Genomic DNA, 23244 nt, shown 5'->3' with positions numbered 1-23244 from the left:
GCGGCGGTCATGTGATCCTTTGGGGGAGGTGGCGGTGCATCGCCGGGTTAGTCACATGACCCGGTCATGAGGCAGTCAGCTGACCGCTGTGGAGACGGGCCGGCGTTCTTTAAAAAGGTGCCATTTTGCATGTGGCACTGTTGCTGCTACAAGCCACAATACAGCCGTATCCGTGTGGACCGATACATGGGGGGGGGGGGGGGGCAAAGATAAGTAATATGCTAACTAATGCACTACTGTAAGGGGGTTTTATTTTCCCCATAGCATGTGATTGCTGCACTGTAAACCAGTGGGAAGAGGTGGGTTTGAATCTGGGGTTAGAAATATAGCCCAGTAAAAGTGACCACCACCTCCGAAACTGGGATCATAACCAATAGGTCCCCTGATGAGTTGGACCTATGTCCAACTTAACGTGTTGGGACGCTTAATAGGACTTAAGAGAGCTACTGTATCAATATCAACACACTGGTGACAGGGCCCTCCACCACAGGGTGATGAAGCTGGTCAGTCTCCATTGCTGCGCAGGGACAGGAAGGGTCTTATAGGGGTCCACTGGTAATTTGGGATTTGTGGATAGTACTTTGCCACCTCAAGGTACATCCAGTGTAGGGTGAGATTAGTCATTAGAGACCCAGTACTAGTCTCCCCTATCTCTAGTTCCGGGTCACCAATTGCACATCGTTTGGTGTATACCATGCATATTTAGGGATTTAATTGATCATAATAAATGTTACGTTTTAATGGTATTTCATTAAGAATATATAAATACAATTGTGGAACACGATACCAATCTTTTATCGGGCAGCGACCAATGCGCAATTTGGTTGTGTAACTAGTTAATCATGTAATCCGTAATGGGAGAAGGAGGAAAAGAGCAGTAATGTGGTAAAAATGATCTCCTCCAATGAGAATTCTTAACGGTACAGATGGCACACTCTATAAAGCCTCATCCCCAAACCCCCCCCCCCCTCCCTTCCCACACACACACATGCATGTAATAGTGTTACCACAGACAAGGAGCAAGCGATAATAAAGCATAAAATACTGACCAAACTGGGCTACTGACGTACGTTTCGCAGACGCGCTTCTTCGGGAGGCGTTTTATGATTATTATAAACTTTCAGAATAAATCTTGTTTGTTTGTGTGTTTATTTCAGCTATGAATACATTGCTATTCGGCTCAGGTAAATGCAAATAATATAATGTTTATATGACTGCTTTCACAGCTCTCTTGCTGCAGAACAGTCAGTGCCAAGCTTTCTTGCCAGGGGGATAGGAAGACCAGAAACGGCTCAAGTCCCAGTCACCGCACCTCCTGGCCGAGGGAGTCCCCCTGCTGAAACTGCTGTCAAAGAGGAAAAGAGGTAAAAATAAGAACCGGAATGACTATTGTATTTCGTTGCTAAAAGGGATTGCCCAGTTTTAGCAGCTTTAGTGCTGAATTACCTGAGCAAAGGTTTTGACTGTGATTTCAGCAGTAAAAAGCCTTGAGAAAGGCTTCATGTTGGAGCTGAAACGTCGCGTCACCACTGGGTGAATAAACAGCATTTTTTTTTAACCATACTGGAGTGCTGCTCTGTTTTGTGTGTTTTTTTTATAAATCAGATAATTTTTATTTGAATTTTTTTCGAAAATCACAAAAATACAAAGAAAGAAAATAGCCTGCACATTAAACATGCATCAGTTGATAACAATAGTATCATAGTATTACATGATCGGCCAAAGAATAACATCCATGAGTATGTAATATGTCAACAGGCATATCATAAGATGCACCTAAGATCAAGTAATCTAGTTACACAGTATACCATGTAAAAACCACCCTCCTATCCATTATAATTAATGAACATAGGACCAACCCTCCCTGCCCAACTATAACCCAATACTTACCCGAGCGATGGAACGGATCCGAACCTCAACATCATTTATATTATTAATATATCTTAAGCATAGCCATTGGTGTACTGCTCCTGTCTGTTGAACACTCTTCTTCACACCCATCCTGCGTAGTACTAAACACCTTCATACATCATACGTCTACAGCTGCTGCTCTGTTTTTTACTGATATTATCCTGGGACACTATTCCCACTGGAGCTTGCACCCTATTTCCCATATTGTAAGGTTGGTGCTGCCATTTATTATAATACAACAGTAGGTAGGAAAAAGGCAGCACTCCAAAAATAAAAAAAATACTTTATTCACCTCAGTGGCAATGGCGACGTTTGGGCTCTGTATCCGAGCTTTTCTCAAGCAAAGTAACAGGACACAGTGAACAATATATATACACCCACAACTGATTGCGTCATATCACGTGACAAATACATAATTAGTGCATTAACTCCTTAACATCTAAATACAAGGATTAAAAACATATCTTGATCTAAAAAATTACATGATAGTGTCAATAAACATATTCCAACTATTACAGACATGATCCGTAAAGTTACATATAACATAGGCCTCATGCATTTTCACGGTCCGCAAAACGGGGTTCCGTTGGTCCGTGATCCGTGACCGTTTTTCGTCCATGGGTCTTCCTTGATTTTTTTGAGGATCCACGGACATGAAAAAAAAAAGACGTTTTGGTGTCCGCCTGGTCGTGCGGAGCCAAACGGATCCGTCCTGAATTACAATGCAAGTCAATGGGGACGGATCCGTTTGACGTTGACACAATATGATGCAATTGCAAACGGATCCGTCCCCCATTGACTTTCAATGTAAAGTCTGGAGTCCCTTTTATACCATCAGATCTGAGTTTTCTTCAATCCGATGGTATATTTTAACTTGAAGCGTCCCCATTACCATGTGAACGCCTCTATGTTAGAATGCACCATCGGATTTGAGTTACATTGTGAAAACTCATATCCGACAGTATATTCTAACACAGAGGCGTTCCCATGGTGATGGGGACGCTTCTAGTTAGAATATACTACGAACTGTGTACATGACTGCCCTCTGCTGCCTGGCAGCACCCGATCTCTTACAGGGGGCTGTGATCCGTACAATTAACCCCCTGATCCGGGGCTGCCAGGCAGCAGGGGGCAGACCCCCCTCCCTCCCCAGTTTCAATTTCATTGGTGGCCAGTGCGGCCTCCCCCTCCCCCCCTGCCTCCCTTTATTGTATTATCATTGGTGGCCAGTGTGCACCCCCCCTCCCTCCCTCTATTGTATTTATATCATTGGTGGCACAGTGTGCGGCCTCCCCTACTGCAGTAGCGTCCTGGTTGCGATGGTTACCGATCTGAGCCCCAGCGATTAAACTGGGACTCTGATCGGAACTCTCCGCTGCCACCAATGATGGGGGGGGGGGGGAAGAGGGGAGGCCACACACTGTGCCACCAATGATATAGATACAATAGAAGGAGGGAGGGGGGGGCCGCACACTGTGCCACCAATGATATAAATACAATAGAGGGAGGGAGGGGGGGCCGCACACTGGCCACCAATGATATAAATACAATAGAGGGAGGGAGGGGGGGCCGCACTGGCCACCAATAAAATTAAAACTGGGGAGGGAGGGGGGTCTGCCCCCTGCTGCCTGGCAGCCCCGGATCTCTTACAGGGGGCTATGATACGCACAATTAACCCCTTCAGGTGCGACACCTGAGGGGTTAATTGTACGGATCACAGCCCCCTGTAAGAGACCGGGGGCTGCCAGGCAGCAGGGGGCAGTCATGTTCACAGTTCGTAGTATATTCTAACTAGAAGCGTCCCCATCACTATGGGAACGCCTCTGTGTTAGAATATACTGTCGGATCTGAGTTTTCACGAAGTGAAAACTCAGCTCTGAAAAAGCTTTTATGCAGACGGATCTTCGGATCCGTCTGTATGAAAGTAACCTACAGCCACGGATCACGGACACTGATGCCAATCTTGTGTGCATCCGTTTTTTTTCACGGACCCATTGACTTGAATAGGTCCGTGAACCATTGTCCGTCAAAAAAATAGGACAGGTCATATTTTTTTGACGGACAGGATACATGGATCACGGAGGCGGATGACAAACTGTGCATTTCCCGAGTTTTCAACGGACCCATTGAAAGTCAATGGATCCGCAGAAAATCACGGAAAACGGAACAACGGCCACGGGTGCACACAACGGTCGTGTGCATGAGGCCATACGTGTACATGTGTAAAATACATTCATTTAAATAGCTTCCAGAGCTTCTTAATCTTGCATAGATAAAGTGCTGAAATAGTAAAAAAGTGACGTGTGCATTAAATTAAATGATGTCGATGAAGAATAACATAAGCAGGGAAACACTGACCTGATGTACCGCGATCCCACACCTGTGACATGCGGTACATCGGGTCAGTATACATATTTTTTTCAGTTGGTCTTTATTAAAAACTTCCACTAGTTTTTGTTCTACAGACTTCCCTTTTAGGCTACATGCACACATTCACGATTCATGTGCTGAGAATCTGCACTGAAATCCGCAGGTGTTCGCAGGCAAATCTGTGCGGTCAATCCGCATTAATTGATGCGGATTTGCATGCGGGTTTGCGTGCGGATTTGGTGCGGATTCGGTGCGGATTTTCCGCATGCGGATTTCACTAAGTGAATGAAGAAAATCCGGTCAGAAAATATTTTTTTTTATTGACATGCTGCGGATTTTAAAATCCGCGCGGAAAAAATCTGCATCGTGTGCATTGAGAATGTCAAATTCTCATAGACTACAATGTACATGACCTACGGTGCGGATTTTCCGCACGCAAATCCGCACACAATCCTGATTGTGTGCAGGGGGCCTTAGTGTATCTGCAGATTGTTGCTTTCTTTTCTACAGTGACGGTCAGGGCGCTGCTCTGGCCACTCGATGTGTAGCCCCTATCTCTGAACTCCTGACAGCTCATAAACACTCATTATAGCTACAGTGCCTTGCAAAAGTATTCACCCCCTTGACTTTTTTTCGTGTTTTGGTGCCTCACAGCCTGGAATTAACATGTATTGTTTGAGGATTTGCATCATTTAATTTACAGAACATGTCCACAACTTTGAAGATGGTTGTTTTTTTTTTTTATTTATTGTGAAGCAAACAACAAATAGGACAAAATAACAGAAAAAGTCAATGTGCAGAACTATTCACCCCCTAAAGTCAGTACTTTGTAGAGCCACCTTTTGTGGCAATCACAGCTCCAAGTCGCTTTGGATAAGTCTCTATGAGCTTGCCACATCTTACCACTGGGGTTTTTGCCCATTCCTCTTTGCAAAACTGCTCCAGCTCCTTCAAGTTGTATGGGTTGAGCTTGTGAATAGTGTTGAGCGAACTTGTGTTTTAAGTTCGGCGTCTAAAGTTCGAGTTCAGGTTATTGAATTATCCCGTTATGGATTCTAAATTCCGTTATGGTCCGTGGTAGCGGAATCCATAACGGGATACTTCGATAACCCGAACCCGAACTTTAGACGCCGAACTTAAAACACAAGTTCGCTCAACACTACTTGTGAACAGCAATCTTTAAGTCTGACCACAGATTTTCTATTGGATTGGGATCTGGGCTTTGACTCGGCCATTCCAACACATGTACATGTTTCTCCTTAAACCAGTCAAGTGTTGCTTTAGGCTACTTTCACACCTGCGTTTAGGTGCGGATCTGTCTGGTATCTGCACAGACGGATCCGCTCCTATAATGCAAACGCTTAGATCCGTTCAGAACGGATCCGTTTGCAGAACGGATCCGTTTGTTCATGATAGTGCAAACGGATCCATTTTGACTTTTACATTGAAAGTCAATGGGGGACGGATCCGTTTGAAAATTGAGCCATACTGTGTCAACTTCAAACGGATCCGTCCCCATTGACTTACATTGTAAGTCTGGACGGATCCGTTTGCCTCCGCACGGCCAGGAGGACAAATGGTGCCAGACTGATGCATTCTGAGCGGATCCGCATCCATTCAGAATGCATTAGGGCCGGACGGATCCGTTCGGGGCCGCTTGTGAGAGCCTTCAAACTGAACTCACAAGCGGAGCCCCGAACGCAAGTGTGAAAGTAGCCTTAGCCGTGTGTTTGGGGTCATTGTCCTGCTGGAAGGTGAACCTCCGTCCTAGCCTCAGATCACGCACAGAGTGGGACAGGTTTTGGTCAAGAATATCCCTGTATTTGGCACCATGCATCTTTCTCCCCCAGTTTCCTTGGGGGACACAGAAGACCTTGGGTATAGCTCATCTCCCTAGGAGGAGTGACACTAAGTGAAAACTGTTAAGCCCCTCCTCCACAGCTATACCCTCAGCCTTGAGAGCCCCTCTGCAGGGCTGTTTTCTCCTTGTTTAAATTTTGATTTTTACTTTTTTCTTTTCTTTTTGTTCCAGACCATGAGGGACAACAGAGACACACTAGACCTCTCTGCTTCTCCCGGGGTTGAGCTGCGCCAGTTCCGGTCACCCGCACTGCTGCCTCCCCCACAGAAGGCAAGGTGGACCAGGGCAGCCCAGCTCCCCTGCATCCCGCCAGCGCAAGGGTCGCCCGCATGCAAAGTCCCTCTTCCAGCGTCCTGCCACTACGGTGCCAGTATCTGAAGGGGCGACCCTGCTGGAACGGACCGAGGGTGAAGACGGCTGTTGGTGAGAGAGTGGATTCTTCAGCCCTACGGTCGCAGGGCCCCTCCCCCCCCCCCATCACCTTACCGGGCGCTGCTCAGGGCCAGGGGCCGCTCCTGACGGCTGAGGCGCAGGGCCCTTGTTTCCGGTCCGCGGGGTGGACTCCCGCGGCCTGCATGGACTGGTGCGGTGTTCCAACAGACCCTAGCCGACCGTAGGTGCTTTCCGGTCGGCCGGGTGCCGCACAAAATCTGTCCCAGGCTTCGCGGCCTACTGGGCTGCCATTCCGGCGCGGTTTCCCGGGCCCCCTGACGCTTCCGGCCCGCGGGGTGGGCTCCCGCGGCCGGTATTATGCACGCTCCGCTCCCTCCAGGTCCCGGCCGGTACCTCCCGGGCACCGTGAAAATTTAGGCCCCAGGATTCCGGCCTCGATTGGAGGGGGCGGGAACTCTCCAGGCGCGAATTCTTCCCGCCAGAGGTCCCCCGCCCCACGGGGATCGCTGCACCGCCCTCAGGTCGGATCCCTATTAACCTCTTGGGTACCGAACCGGCTCCCATCTGGAGGAGACCCTAGGATGGCTAGCCTCTCAGTGAGGCTGTGCCCTTGTATGGTGACCCCCTTCCTGCCTCTAAGAAGTTGTGTTTAAAAAAAAAAAAAAAAAAAAAAGATATAAAATAAATATATATGTATATAAGAGAAATATCTGAATTTTTATTGGCTGCGCAGGATGCTGCAGCCTGACCTTTAGTAGCGCTGGCCGTATGTCTGCCCCCATTCCATAGGCGGCATGTTGCGCTCCCCGCCTACGACACTGGCCAGGTACATGTTCCCCTTCTAGGTGGACCCTTGCCCTCTCCTGGGATACGGCGCTGGCCAGGTGCAGGCCGCCTTTTCTATAGGCAGAATTAGTCGCCCTCTCCAGTCAGCGGACGCTCTTGTGCGTTGTTTGGGCCGTGTATGCCTTATCCTCCTGTAGGTGGGTTGGCCTTCTCACTGCTTACGGGGCTACTTGTATGTATGCCTTCCTTCCTCCTGTGACATGTTTTTTCTCTTGGGATACGGTGCTTGCAGCATGCCTTGCGCTATTCTCTAAAGAGATCATTCTGTCCACCTGTGTAAGCCTAAGGTGTTGTCCAACAAACAACAAATGAATGCCCAATGTATTCAGAGATATATACTATATATACTATATATATATATATATATATATATATATATATATATATATATATATATATATATATATATATATATATATATATATATATATATATGACGGGCTCTACTTGCTCGCTACTGCACCGAGCTGGGTGGTACTCATTCATTTTGTTGGTCCTTCCGCCCGGGGGGTGTTCGTAGTTCCTAGATACTTACCCGTTCGTCCTCCCGCGGCATTGTTTCCATTCGCTAGTGGTCACATAGTCGAGAGTGCTGTCTGCAGCGCCCCTCGAATTCTACGTTGGCTCTGGCGGGACTGCGGTCCCCTCGCCTACTACCATTTCCTCCTCTTCGGATGCAGTGTGATATGAGGCCTTCCGGTTGGCGCCATCTGCGCGTCAGTCTGATCTGCTACCAGGTTCGGGCCGCTCCTCTCGGGAAGGTCACCCAACTTCTCTTGGGTGCTCGCTTATCCAGGTCCGGGGGACCTCCACCTTGGGTTCTTCAGGGTATTCGCCTTCTGCGAGGCGGTGAGCCGGGCGTCTCACAGAGTAGCAGGTGTTCTGCTTTTGAGCTGTCCTACTATGACTACCCTGTTACCCACTCCTCCTGTCGGTTGGAGGGTGTTAGGCCGGCCTCTGTCTCGATCTGCTTTTTCTCGCCGTCACTGTTTTGGCTCCTGCTTGCGGCATATCACTCCGATGTGGCTTCTGCCCTGGCCAGGCTTCAGAGGCTGTTCCTTCACTGCCCTCCCCTCTGGGGAGAGCATGGTTGTTCACTTGGATGGTTCCGGTGTTCCTTGTGGCCTCCTACCGTCTCCCTCGTTCACACTGGCTGTACTAGCTGTGCACCCATTTACCGGGTCTACCGCGTTCTGTCTCCCGCTTGGGTGCAGATTGCGTTTTCCATTCTAGGCAATGGTCCTGCTGTAGACTTACCTTCGCGGTAACTTGGGAGGACCACCCTTCGGTCAGGATTGTCCTTAGATCTCCCACACCGGGAAGGTAGAACCCCTTCCTCTGGTGGCAACATCGACATGGACTTTAGCCTGTCTTGTCCTGGCATCTGTCGGATGTTGGGCAGACCCTTTCAGGTCCTTCCGTCTGCCCTTCTGCTCCCCCACTCCGGGTGGATACGAGACGACGTTGCTCGGGGGCCGACGGGACCAGTTTTGCCAGACTTTTCTGCCCGTGTTACTAGTCCACGCCTGATCACATTGGGTTTTTTCCCGCTTGCCCAGGCGATTCCAGCGGGCACGCTAGTGTTCGCTCCCAGCCGTGCTTCGTCTAGGATCTATTATCGGACTTGGAGTTCTTACCTGGGGTTCTGTGGGAAGCTGGGCGTTCCCCCACTCTGCCTTTCTCTCCCCATGGTTCTGTCCTTCTTCAGTCCGGCCTGGGCCTGGGACTCTGTTCCTTGAAGGGTCAAGTATCGGCGCTGTCCATTATCTTCCAGCGTTCCCTGGCCCCTCTTGGGCCTGTCAAGACCTTCTTCCACGGAGTGGCTCTTTGGTTCCTCTGTACCGTCCCCCGGTACCGCTCTGGGAACTACATGCTGAGCTCTCAGCGCACCAAGCTTTTCCTCAGAAGCTGTTACAGAAGTTCTCTCTACTCCTTCTGTCCTGTACGGTTGTGTTTCTGTAGCCATCGTGTCTCTCAAACGCGTGTCTGAATGGCGGCCCTTCTTGTTACGAGCCTTCTGTCCTTCCCCAGGACAGGACTCTTCTACGTCCCGTTCTTCCTTCTGTAGGTGGTATATGCCTTTCACTCAAGGAGGCCATCGTCCTCCCCTTCCCACCCCTGGGAACTGAGACCTCACCGATTGGGTGTTGTTCGGGCCTTGCAGTTTTACTTGGAGGTCACCGGCTCTTGTCGACGCTCGGTCTCTTGTGGTTCCAGGAGGTCTGCGCAAAGGTTTGACGGCCTCCAGGGTGGCTTTCCCCCGCTTCATCAGAATGGCTATAGCTGCGGTTACCGCACCAAGGGCAGGGTTTCGCTTTCGGGGTCACCATTCATTCCATCAGTGCAGTCGGTGCCTCCTGGGCTGGATACATTTTGCTTCGGCCGCGCAATTGTGCAAGGCGGCCACCGGTCTTCCTTGCACGCCTTATCAAGTTCTACAGGGTGCATACTCGGGCTTCGGCGGATGCTGCCTTAGGCCGCCTGGTTTTGCAGACGGTGGTTCCTTGATGCCTTCGGGTGCTTCGCCTTGGAGCTGTGGTCCCCCCCCTTTTGCACTGCTCTCGAACGTCCCAAGGTCTTCTGTGTCCCCCAAGTAAATTGTCAAGAAGACAAGATTTTTGTATAACTTGCCAGTAAAATTTCTTTCTCGCTCTTCCATGGGGGACACAGCACCCACCCATTCATTGTTTTTTTTCTACACTGTTTCCGGACTTGGTTTACCCCGTTGGGTAGTTGGCTTGTTGGTTCCACTTGTTGGACATTGCCTTTTCTAACTACTTGGACACGCAACTGGCAGTCTCTCTCTCCAGGCTGAGGGTATAGCTGTGGAGGAGGGGCTTAAGTTTTCACTTAGTGTCACTCCTCCTAGGGAGCTGAGCTATACCCAAGGTCTTCTGTGTCCCCCAAGGAAGAGCGAGAAAGAGATTTTACTGGTAAGTTTTACAAAAATCTAGTTTTTAGTCTCATCAGACCAGAGCACCTTCCTCCATACATTTTGGTAGTCTTCCACAGGCCTTTTCGCAAACTCACAACGTGCCTTTTTGTTTTTAGCTCAATGTAATGGCTTTCTTCTGACCACTCTGCCATAAAGCCCAACTCTATGGCGCGTACGGCTTATTGTCGTCCTATGTACAGATACTCCAGTCTCTGCTGTGGAACTCTGCAGCTCCTCCAGGGTTACCTTAGGTCTCTGTGCTGCCTCTCTGATTAATGCCCTCCTTGCCTGGTCCGTGAGTTTTGGTGGGCGGCCGTCTCTTGGCAGGTTTGCTGTTGTGCCATGTTCTTTTCCTTTGGTTATCATAGATTTGATGGTGATCCTGGGGATCTTCAAAGATTTGGATATTTTTTTTTTATAACCTAACCCTGACTTGTACTTCTCAACAACATTGTCCCTTACTTGTTTGGAGAGTTCCTTGGTCTTCATGGCAGTGTTTGGTTAGTAATGCCTCTTGCTTTGGTGTTGCAGCCTCTGAGGCCTTTAAAAAAAGGTGTGTATATGTAATGACAGATTATGTGACACTTAGATTGCACACAGGTGGACATCATTTCACTAATTATGTGACTTCTGAAGGTAATTGGTTGCACCTGAGCTTTTTATGGTCTTCCTAACAAAGGGGGTGAATACATACACACATGCCAATTTTCTGTTTTCTATTTCTAACCAATAGTTTTATTTATATATTTTTCTCATTTCACTTCACCAAATTAGACTATTGTCTTCTGAACCATCACATAAAATTCAGATTAACTAAACACTGAGCCTAAAGGGGTTATCCGAGTTAATAAAAAATAAATAAAAAAAACCTCTTAAAATCCATCAGGATATACATATAAGGGCTCTTTCACACTTACGTTCTTGTCTTCCGGCATAGGTTCCGTCGTCGGGGCTCTATGCCGGAAGAATCCTGATCAGTTTTATCCTAATGCATTCTGAATGGAGAGAAATCCGTTCAGGATGCATCAGGATGTCTTCAGTTCAGGACCGGAATGTTTTTTGGCCGGAGAAAATACCGCAGCATGCTGCGCTTTTTGCTCCGGCCAAAAATCCTGAACACGTGCCGCAAGCCCGGATCCGGAATGAATGCCCATTGAAAGGCATTAATCCGGATCCTGCCTTTAAGCTAAGCGTCGTTTCGGTGCATTGCCGGATCCGACGTTTAGCTTTTTCTGAATGGTTACCATGGCTGCCGGGACGCTAAAGTTCTGGCAGCCATGGTAAAGTGTGGTGGGGAGCAGTATACTTACCGTCCGTGCGGCTCCTGGGGAGCTTCAGAGTGACGTCAGGGCGCCCCACGCGCATGGATAACGTAATCGCATGGCACGTTATCCATGCGCATGGGGCGCTCTGACGTCATTCTGGAGCGCCCCGGGAGCCGCACGGACGGTAAGTATACTGCTCCCCACTACTACTATGGCAACCAGGACTTTAATAGCGTCTTGGCTGCCATAGTAACACTGAAAGCATTTTGAAGACGGATCTGTCTTCAAATGCTTTCAGTTCACTTGTGTTTTTCCTGATCCGGCGTTTAATTCCGGCAAATGGAGTACACGTCGGATCCGGACAACGCAAGCGTGAAAGAGCCCTAATTTGGTTAAGCTAGATTTCATCAAGTTAAAACCCAGATTTACACCTTTTCATGGTTCTGTTATTGCTGTGTTTACATGCTGAAGTACATGCTGAGGGGGCGTATCACAACAAAGCCTAAGCTCTGCCTCATGAATATTTCTGGGCGTGAACAACTTGACCTTTCCCTCACCCTGCTCTGCACTTTGCAAAAAAAAAAATGCATTGCAAGAATGGATCAGTCTATCTGCTTGTCATGCGGATGAACGGATTCCTCTGGCAGTCTTTTTCAGAGTTTTCCCGGTTTCTGCATGTGCAGACCAGAAGGACGGATCCGTCCTTCAGTTGTTTTGCAATGCCGGATCCGGCAGGTAGTTCCGTCGTCGGAGCTGCCTGCCGGATCCGCTGATCAGTGTGACAACTAACAGCATTTGTAGATGGATCCAGGTGCGGATCCATCTAGAAATGCATTGCAAGAACGGATCAGTTTATCCGCTTGTCATGCGGATGGACAGATCCCTCTCGCAGTCTTTTTCAGTTTTCCCGGTGTGTGCATGCACAGACCGGAAGGACGGATCCATCCTTCAGTTTTGCAATGCCAGATCCGCCAGGCAGTTCCGTTGTCGGAACTGCTCGCCGGATCCGCCGATCAGTGTGACAAGTGACAGCATTTGTAGACGGATCCAGGTGCGGATCCGTCTTGAAATGCATTGCGAGAACGGATCCGTCTATCTGCTTGTCATGCGGATGAATGGATCCGTGTGGCAGTCTTTTTCACAGTTTTCCCGGTCTGTGCATGCGCAGACTGGAAGGACGAATCCATCCTTCAGTTGTTTTGCAATGCCGGATCCGGCAGGCAGTTCCGTTGTCTGAACTGCTCGCCGGATCACTATGCTGCAAGTGTGAAAGTAGACTTAGTCCTGCGACCTCTCGCCGTGCTGCGCCGGAGCTCCGCCCCATCCCCATTATAGTCAATGGGGACGGAGTGGCAGTACAGCGGCACGGCCAAATAGCGGCAGGGCGGATCCGACAGGGTGAACAGCCGGTCGGATACGTCCTGCCGCTAGTGTGAAAATACACTTACGCAAGTGTGAAAGTACCATTAGCATTATCTGTATCTAAGCAATATCTATATTATTCAAATATATATTCAATATGGATATTGCTTAGATAAATACATATATTGGTGGCAGATATGGATTTTATATAGCTGAATCAAATAAAAAGATGGCCAATTATTTATTTATTTTTCCCAGGGGGTGGTAACTATATAATGTGTACTAGTGGGGGGGGGGGGGGGGCAGGGCTGTAATAACGATCCCCAGATGCAGAGGGGAACGTTTACAGACTGGCACCTCTAGCCCCAGTGTGTGCAGGAGGGAAAAACATACCCTGCTGCCGGAGAAGATATCGCCTCGGCTCTGGTATGTACTGAGCATGAGCGATCGCATACCAGAGCCGAGGCAGTGAGGAGAGCTGGAGAGGGGCGGGCACCAGAGGCTCTGACGTTTCGTTTACAGAGCCTGGCCACTTCCTCAAGCAGGGAGAAGCCTGTAAACGAGACGTCGGTGCCAGAGCCGGCTTGCTGACGTCGGGGCTGGCCAAACAGAGAAAGATAGGTTATGAAAGTGATTTGAAGAAACTTTCACTGGACTACAATAAGCACAATTAGAATACATTTATTTAAGTCGGATAACCCCTTTAAGGCTGTAAGGTAACAAAACCTGAAAAAAGTCAAGGGGGGTGGGGTGGGTTGAATACTTTTGCAAGACACTGTAAATTCTGAGCCTTTTTAATAAGATTACAGAGACATAAGGGCTACACATTGAGCCATGAAGCAGCTCCCTGATGAATCCCCCCCTGTACATCTATTTATTTCCCCCCTAACTACTGTGTGTGTTTTTTTTTTTTTATACAGAGAACCTCTGATTAAACAGGGCTGCAAGGGGAACACCATTCCACTTGCCGTTAACCTAATAAAGATTCGCTGCAAATACGAAGCTGTGTATCAGTACCACGTCACCTTTACGTAAGCATTTATAATCCACATTTCTTAAATAAAGTGCAAAATCTCTGGATGGTATAGGTAAATGCATGCACTCACATTTTAATTGGTACATAGACTTTATTAGAGGAATTAAAGAGTTTCTTACATTTTAACCTCTTTTAATGGCTTAAAGGGGATGGCCACGATTTTCTGTGCCGTTTGCTTTATTTTATAAGTTATGTTGGTCAAATATTCTGTGCTGTCCACACACGAGACATAAAATGGCCGCTGATGGAGGGTCATGTGACCAGGCAAAAATAACTCCAGACACATCACTCAGCCTTCTCCACACAAATACATTACATCTGCCATCTGCACTTGCAGTGTTGACAGTTTAGTGCAGGTGTAACGTATCAGCCATTTTATGGACAGGGCCTCTCTGGGGACAGCACAAAAGACTTGGCCAAAAAGGAGGAATACTTTATGAAATATAGGAAATGGTGCAAAATATCATCTAAGGCTATATTAGTAAGTGCCATAAAGTCCTCTTATAAACACATTGGTCAACAGTAGCCATAAAGTGGCCAACCCCTTTAAGTGTATATTAGTGGGCCTGTTTATGATTTAAGGTGAGAGAATCTCACCCGAAATTCGATGTGGAAGGAATCAGAAGTGCCCCGATTGCTCTGAAAGTTCATGTATGACACTAAGGTCTCCTAGAACTGTATCCAACACCTTTCTAGCTATTTAATGACCAAACCGCATTAGTTATGTCACTGTGACAGTGACTTATATAGCTATGGATGGTAGCCAGTGGTAACAAACAGCCCGTTTAGTAGTGCACTGCATTGTCAGATTTTTTAAATGCTTTTTTACAGGACTTCTGTCTTCAGGAACATCCTTATTACACTGTTTGACTTCATACATGTTCTAATGTCAGCTGAAGCTAACAGTCTTTATCCCTTCTCTTCTATGTGCCTCCGTTTTTGTGAAAAATTTGCTTTTATTTTATGCAAATGACATCATGTTGATTGAGAGGGCCAGGCAGTGTTCACGTCATCCTACCTGGCCCTGTCAATCCAGCGTCTGACTTACTGCCCTGCCACCAAGACCCCGCTGAGGAAGGTCGTACCAGACCGAAACGTCCGGGAATTATGTCTCATTTGCCTACATACTAATGATTTACCAATAATTTACTCTGGATGTATACAAATGATGAGCTGCAAAAAGAATAAAATGCCCTTTAAAGTAAAAATCAGTAGTCCAAAAATTATGCCTTTTTGGGGACAGATGTCTGCCAGTGTTAACAAACACGGTATCGGAAGAAGCGTGAGCATTTGTTCTAATAAAAGTATCAGCAGGATAACGTAGTTGATGCTGCTGTTGTGCGTGCTCATAAATCTGGTAGAACTAAGGAGTGCTCCCTGCTGTGGTGGACTTGAACATAATGTAATCATTGACCACTTTACTCTGCTCATACAGATGCTGGTAGGTGGAATTCCAGCAAGTTGGAATTTTGTAGATCAAGCGGTGCAAAGGCAGACCATTCCTGCCATTGTCACTAACTACATTGCCAATTTGTAGGACAACATGACAACACTTCAGTTTGCACATATGAAAGGAGGGAAGGGAGAGTGGAAGCAATGCTTTGCCTTGCCTCTGTTTGGGATGTCCATTGAGGAGGAAATGGATAAGCTCCTGGTGATGGACCCAGACCTGGGGGTGTCAGCAACTGGCCTTGTTGCGGCGGTGCTCAGTCACCACTGCAGTGCAAAACATCCACCCAATGGGCCATGAAAGATGTGACTGTCCCTGGCCGTAATTGCTCCTCCGGGTGTCGATGGTGGCGTGCACTTTGCCACACAGAGACAATTCCAAGGAGAGGTTGACTTTCTCTGCCATGTGAGAGTACAAAGCAGCGACAGCTTACTTGTAATGGCAACTAGCTGTCCTTCATCGAGGCTGAGCACACGTCATGAGCTCCCTAAAGGCAGTGGAGTCCACTAAGTGGTATGGCAGCGACTGCACTGCCGTCAACTTGGCCAGGAGGATGTTGACTGACAATGGAAAAGAGGAGAAATAGAGCAGGAGAGGCAGCTGCTGATGATGACCAACAATGACTCTGTACTACTTGTGGGCATGACCTGCCTACTAAAATGATGAAGAGGAAGAGAATGGTCATGCACATGTTGCTGGACTTGCATCTATTTAGCATATGAATAGTTATGCAGATTATTGTAATGCAACTGTATTGTCACTGTTTTTGCTCCCAAAATTCAAAATTTTTATGTTAGTATTTAGTAAATCCACCTTTGGCTTTCAACACTGTTGAATACTTCTGGGAATTCTCTCGATCAGATTTAAGCATGTCTCGACTGAAATCTGTTCCCAGGTCTCTTCTACGCGTTTCCAATGTTGGTGCATACTGATCGACTCACTTGGGTATGAATACAGATTTTTCTTCAACTCTACCCACAAACACTTTTTCAGTGTTTTGCAGTCCGTTTTTCACGGATCCGTTGTTCAGTTTTCTCTTGAATGCATTGGGGGACACAGCACCATGGGTATATGCCCAGCTACCACTAGGAGGCACTAGATATAAAAAAAAAAGGTTGGCTCCGCCCAGGTGGGCTATACCCTCTCCACAGCACTAGGCTATCCAGTTTTTTGTCTAGTGCAGTAGGAGGCAGACCTGACCTGCTTTTTTCCTGCAGGTCTTGCTGCTATTTTATTTTTCTCATTTTTTTCTCTCTTCTGCAGGTTTTCACCTGCTGCAGGCTGGTACTCCATCGTGGGCTGCCTCTTTAGCTGCACCCCCTGCGGGCGTGTACCCAGTTACCTCGCCGGTCACCCAGTCCCCATTGACTGCATCCGCAGTGGCATACCGGCATTCCCACAGTCCCCGTGTTGAGTCTGCCGATGGGGTGAGTATTCCACCTGCGTCCCTGTCCTAGAGTTAGGAGGTCCTGGGTGAGGTCCCCTGTTGTGGCCAGGGGGTGGGATCCATCCTTTCTCTCCCAGGCGGGGAGGAATTCTCTCTCTGGGAGAGGGAGGGGGTCCTTCCTCTCTTCCTTTTCCCCCTGGCCTCCTTTTCCCTCCCCCCGTGCCCCTGGTGCCCTCTCCTTGGCCATTCTTCCCTTGCGGCCTCCCCCGGGTCAACTCCCCGGCCTCCCATCTACTTTAGTCCCCGGCTTCTGCCGGGACTAGGCCGTGTTTTCTCTGGGCCGCCCCCCGGGCCCCTGGGGCTCCTTTTGCCCCAGTTTTTCACCTCCCTGAGCATCACTCCACCTCAGGAGCCCCCCTCACTGGTTTTCTTCATTATGGAGGGCTCCCACGATTCCGTCCCGCCAACGGCGCACCTTTTCCAGCCACCTCATTAATCGAGGCCCCGGCTTCCTCAACGCCTAGGCCGCATCCTCTCCCGCCCACTTCCCTTGTTTCCCGGGCTTTTGCTGGTTGTCGCAACCATGTCCCGCTCCTACTCTGCATCCTCGGGTCACTCCCAGGACAAGCCTGAGGCTGGTGACAACCCTTCCCTGCCATTCCATCTGCTGCCTCGGGGAACACCTCTGCTCCGATTTTCTCTCGGTAACAGAGCATCAGGCGGTCTTCTATCAGACAGATTCCCTCTGAGTGGTTAAAGACAAATGTCCGCTGAGGAACCTCTCATCTCCAGGGTTGGTATCCCCTCTAGTGGACTTTCGGATGGAGCTGCACAAGGTAAGCAACCCGCCACGTGGTTAGCATGCCGTCACACCTACGTGGTGTCCCGGCAGCTACGTTACTCCCTTCATAGGTAGAGTACCAGTACCATCTTCTGATGCTGTAGTCATTACACCTGTCTGGTTCTATGGTGCTCCATCTCCAGAGGCTGTACCATTATCTTATGCTGGTTAGTGTGCAGCAAGCTGCCACATTGCTCCCTTTAGAGGTAGAGTACCTGTACCATCTCCAGGTTTGCTGTAGCAGTTACTCCTCTATGGTTCTATTGAGCACCGTGCATCCTGGAGATTCCTTAGTACTAGGAAGTGCCTCCTAGTGGTAGCTGGTCACCCATGGCCGATGTCGGGCGAGGTATAGTGGCCATCCTCTTGCACTTCTCTGGTTGTCACGCAGGCATAGCTACCCTCTGACGTGGACTTCCTGTGCCTTCTCCAGATGCTGTGCCCTTTACACCTGTCTGGTTTTAGGTCTGCACTTCACAGCCGTATTTCTCCCTTATTAGGTAGAGTGTGCGGCCTCCATTTACTGTAGCATCTAATGTCGTAGCTATGTTCCATTCTCATTATGATGAGCACCATGCAACCACATTACTCCTAGGAGCTATGCCCTATTGGTACAATCTGCGGCCTATGCGGCGCCTACATTACTGGGCGTATTTCTCCCCTCCCTGGCTCTGATCTGTGATAGGCAATCATGTGGCCCCCCATTCACGTGGAGTGGTGTTTCCATCTCCTAATGCTGTATTCATCACTCTGTTCTGCTTCTAGCATACATGGCATAACTGGTATCCATATGTCTCCCCTCTTCCTGGGCGGAGTAGAGTTACTTTGTTAGTTTCAGTATATGGCAGGCCTGTTCAGATTTGACACCTGGTGCAGTTCCTCCTGAACCAGGCCCTCTAGTCTTCTATTGCCTCTGTACTAGGAATAATTTTTACTTTATTGCCTGACACACTATTTAACAAGACTTCCCTGTCCTGTTGTGCACCAGAAGTTTGCTCTCCCTCTGTGGGCAGGTTGTTGGCTGGCATGCTAGGATTGTTTTTGGTCAACCCTGTAAAATACTACGGCATGCTGCACCGCCGCGTTACCCCATTTCATGATGGAGTACTCGCATTGTTATTACAGGGATCTTCACTGGATGTTCTTTCCTGCAAGGGTACGCAGCGTTGTGAGCACGAGCCGCCACTGCAGTTTTGGGTCATCGCTGGATGTCCTCCACCATACAGAATCCTTCTGGGTGGTCATTGACATGTGTCTTCGCTGTTCGTCCTCTGTTATGGCTGTGACAGAACCAATGAGTGCCACATTCCTGCGGGTGGACTTCTCCACGGCTTGCTCTGGTATAGGACGTGGTCCCGGTGTTCTTGGTACTCCGTTATGTTTTCTGATTAGTTGTGCTACATGACAGAAGGGCCGTTCCCTGGACCTGGCCATTGTCTGCACCTGTCAGTTATTTCCCCCTTCTCTGGGGGGAATCACTGATTCAGGCCCTGACATGAATCCGAAGCAATCTCCTAAGATTGCATCTACGGTGGCCAGTAGCACTTGTCGTAGGCATTACCCCCTTCTTTGGCGGAGTAATTGCACTACTTTGGGATACAGTACTGACCTTATACATTGTCCCCTGTCATAGGTGGACTAAGTGCAATAACACTGATTTCAGTGCTGGACGTATACATTCCCCCTTCTGTAGGTGGCGGAATAGCATCTCCATTGGGTTCAGTACCTGCCGTATTTCATTAGCTCCTTCCACAGGGGGCAGGATGACATTCTCACTCGTTACAAGGTGAGCTGTATGCATTAACCCCTTATTTAGGTGCTAATTGCACTCCCACAGGGTACAGGACTTGCCATATGCACTAGTTCTTGCCGTGGGCATTAAACCCCTCTTCTTAGGTGGGGTATTTTCTAGGGATCGACCGATTATCGGATTTACCGATATTATCGGCCGATATTCAGGATTTTGAACGCTATCGGTATCAGCATTTATTTTGCCGATATTCCGATAGCGTATGGGGAACACAGATCGCGCTGCTGACAGCGCTCTCCGTGTTCCCTCAGCAGCAGCACAGGGGAGAAGGAGCAGTGTCTCCTCCCCCTGTGCTGCTGCTGCCGCCAATGAAAGGACAGGGGACAAGAGGAGGGGAGGAGCTATGGCCACTGCGCCACCAATGAAGCTTAATCTCTCATTTATTCATATACAGGAGGCGGGAGCTGGCTGCGCAGTATCACATAGCCGGCTCCCGGCCTCTATGAGCTGTAGCTGCGATCTGCGGTAGTTAACTCCTCAGGTGCCGCGGATCGCAGATACTTGTCATAGAGGTCGGAAGCCGGCTATGTGATCCTGCAGCCAGCTCTCGCCTCCTAATTTAGAGATTAAGCTACATTGGTGGCGCAGTGCGCCCCCCTCCCCCCCAGTATTAAGCATTGGTGGCGCAGTGCGCCTCCCCCCCAAGCCCCCCCAGTATTAAGCATTGGTGGCGCAGTGCGCCCCCCCCCCCCCCAGTATTAAGCAGTGGTGGCGCATAGGGCCCCCCCACCCCAGTCGCAGTGCGCCCCCCCACAGGATTGTAATGCTGGGGCTCCGATCGGTTACCATGGCAGCCAGGACGCTATTGAAGCCCTGGCTGCCATGGTAAGCTCCATGCTGCTGTGTGCACAAAGCACACAGCAGCAGGGACAGCGTGAGCTCCTATTCACCCTGATAGATTTCTATCAGGGTGAATAGGACAAGGGTTCTAGTCCCTAAGGGGGCTAAAAGTTAGTTAAAAAAAAAAAAGTTATAAAAATAAAAACACCAAAATATTAAATATAAATGAAAAAGAAAGATTTAAAAAAAAAAATACACATTAACAATAAACATAAATTTTCAGCAGATTTGTGGGAATTTTTTTTTTTTTTTCAAAAATGAAAATTCCCAGAATATCGGTATAAATTATCGGCTATTGGCCTGAAAGTTCACAAATTATCGGTATCGGCCCTAAAAAAATCAATATCGGTCGATCCCTAGTATTTTCCCTACCACTGGCTTCAGTACCCTGTACGCATTCCACCTTCCATAGGTAGAGTAATTGCACCACCATTGGATACGGTCCGACTGTCGCACTATCCTCCCATAGGCGGAGTGTTACACATCACTGTGCTTCCTGTCTGCCTTACCCCTTTTCGCAAGTGATCTATTAGCGGAGAATAACTGAATATCTTCAGATACAGCAATTCAACAGTCGGTACTCGTCGGTGCCCAGTACTCTTACTCTAGTGCTATATGAGTGCCGCCAGTGGATACGGTGGCTATTCTCATTGTGTTCTTTTGGTGCTGGTTTTGGCCATGATTATAATGCCTCTGTCTTCTCAGGGGGTTTACTAGCATCACTTCTAGCCTAGAGACTCCCATCTCCATGGGTCTTCATTGTTCCAGTCTGTCATGGTATTGTCCGCATCAGTAGTAGTGCGTACACCATTGCAACATATGGTGTGTACGTTCCAGCAGGTCAAGTGCTTCACTGACTGTATTCTCTATCCACCACTCCTCCTTCTCGCTCTACTTAAACTGGGGCAGTATGGTACTTGGCTTCTACGGATAGTCTCAGGCCTCCCTCTCTGTTTTTTTGCGCTGACGGGGCGAGAGCGCTCGCTACTACTGTGGCAGTGGTATTGCGTACCACTACATACTTGGGTTCTGTCTGTTCAGTTTTTCGTCAGTTGATGGAAAAAGTTGATCTGCACGGGGTATTCTTTTGGTGGCCTTCCATTCCAGACACGATCCAGTCCCGACTGGTGGACTGTTGTGCCCTCCACATCCCTCCTTCTATGGGGATTCCTTTCATTGGTCTGGGTGTAGAGTCCCGGAAACATAAGACATGGATGCCCTGACAGCTCCTTAGTGGGAGTTCTCCCTCCTTACGCGTTTTTTCTCTCCTACCCAGGGTTCTACGGAGGATCAGATGGAGGGCATTCCGACAAATCCTAGTCGCTCTGGGTGGCCCCGTCTCGCGTGGTACGCCGATCTTGTTCTCCTTCTAGGAGATGTCCCTTGTCGCTGCCACTCAGAACCGACCTTCTTTCAGGGTCCGGTCTTTCATCGGCATTTAGGGTCTTGGTTGACGGCGTGGCTATTAACCACCTCCGGACCGCCTAACGCACATGTGCGTTCCGGAGGTGGCAGCGCTGCGCACAGTCACGCATATACGCGTCATCTCGCGAGACGCGAGATGACGCGAATATGCGCGCGCGCAGGCATTTCGCACAGCAGTATTTCGTCAGCAACCTGCCAGCCAATGATCGTGGCTGGCAGGTTGCTGATTTTTAAAAAATCCAATCAAAGTGCCAGATAGCAGATCATATTTGTAAATATGATCTGTTATATGGCTGCCTGCTCCTCTGCTGGTTCTTTTCGTCGGTTGGATCCAGCAGAGGAGCAGGCTTCACAGTGAGTACACCAACACTACACTATAGCCCCTGATCACCCCCCTGAACCCCAATTAACCCTTTGATCACCCCTTTGATCACCCCTGTCAATCACAAGTGAAAAGAAAAAAGTGATCAGTGCAAACTGTCACTTTTTTTTTTCACTGTTATTGACCGTTAGGTTTTAGGTATAGTTTAGGTCCCTTGGTTAGGTAGTTAGCGATCAGTTAGCGCCCAGCCCACCGCACCGCAGTCCGTTATTCGCTGATTAGCGTATCGCTAATCAGCATTTGTACTTTTATAGTATCTGGAAGTGATCAAAACTGATCACGGTCAGATCTATAATTGTATTAGTGTCACTTTAGTTCGCCCTCCACCCAAAACGCAGTGTTTGCCCGATCAGGCCTGATCGGTCGCCCACACGTGCGTTCACCCACACCCGCCCCACCGCAGTGACAAAAAAAAATTTTTTTTTGATCACTGCACATTCACTTTACACGCACTGCGGCGATAAAAAAATCAGTTTTGATATTTTTTATCAACCGCAGCGGCCTCCGGTACTTCGCTAGCCTCCCCTTTGTAAGACACGCTTGATTTTTTTTTCTTTAGTAGTCTCAGGGAATACCCCTAAATTTAGTTGCCCACATGTCTAACAGGGGGTATTCCTCTGAAGAGGCCTACAGGCTTCTGACCCAGTCGGATGAGGAGTGGGAACCCTCATCTGATGAATCCAGCGGGTCAGAATACGAACCTGTAGAAAGCAGTGGCTCTCTGACCCAAAGTTCGGACGAGGAGGCTGAGGTCCCTGATACCACCAGGCGTACCCGGCCCTGTGTCGCTAGACCGCAGGTTGCGCAGGATCCACTTCAAGAGCAGCAGAGTGGGGCTGGTGCTGTCGTGCCCGAAGACGTGCCCGTAGAGCCCCTAGAATCCCAGAGGTGCTGACAAACCCTGATTGGTAGTCCCCAACTTCAGCCGCACCTGTAGTTTTCCCTTTCACTGCCCAGTCTGGAGTTCGGGTTGAGACGGCTCAGATCGGTTCGGCCCTGGGATTTTTTGAGCTGTTCTTGACTGCGGAGCTTTTAGACATAGTTGTGGCCGAAACAAACAGGTATGCCACACAATTTATCACCGCTAACCCGGGAAGCTTTTATGCCCAGCCTTTCCGGTGGAAACCAGT

General features: G+C 48.8%; 1 protein-coding gene across 1 annotated transcript in view; it reads left to right on the top strand.

Moving 5' to 3' along the window:
- Positions 1-23244, top strand: part of PIWIL2 (piwi like RNA-mediated gene silencing 2) — a 217895-nt gene that overhangs the window by 16628 nt on the left and 178023 nt on the right. The window contains exons 5-6 of the mRNA XM_044276975.1: positions 1227-1364; positions 13864-13974. Of these exons, the coding sequence (XP_044132910.1) occupies positions 1227-1364; positions 13864-13974 (249 nt within the window). The remainder of the gene's footprint in view (positions 1-1226; positions 1365-13863; positions 13975-23244) is intronic.

The sequence above is a fragment of the Bufo gargarizans genome, chromosome 2 (assembly GCF_014858855.1).
Source record: "Bufo gargarizans isolate SCDJY-AF-19 chromosome 2, ASM1485885v1, whole genome shotgun sequence".
NCBI lineage: Eukaryota > Metazoa > Chordata > Amphibia > Anura > Bufonidae > Bufo > Bufo gargarizans.
The sequence above is the reverse complement of the archived record's forward strand: the minus strand, read 5'-3'. Positions and strand labels throughout refer to the sequence as shown.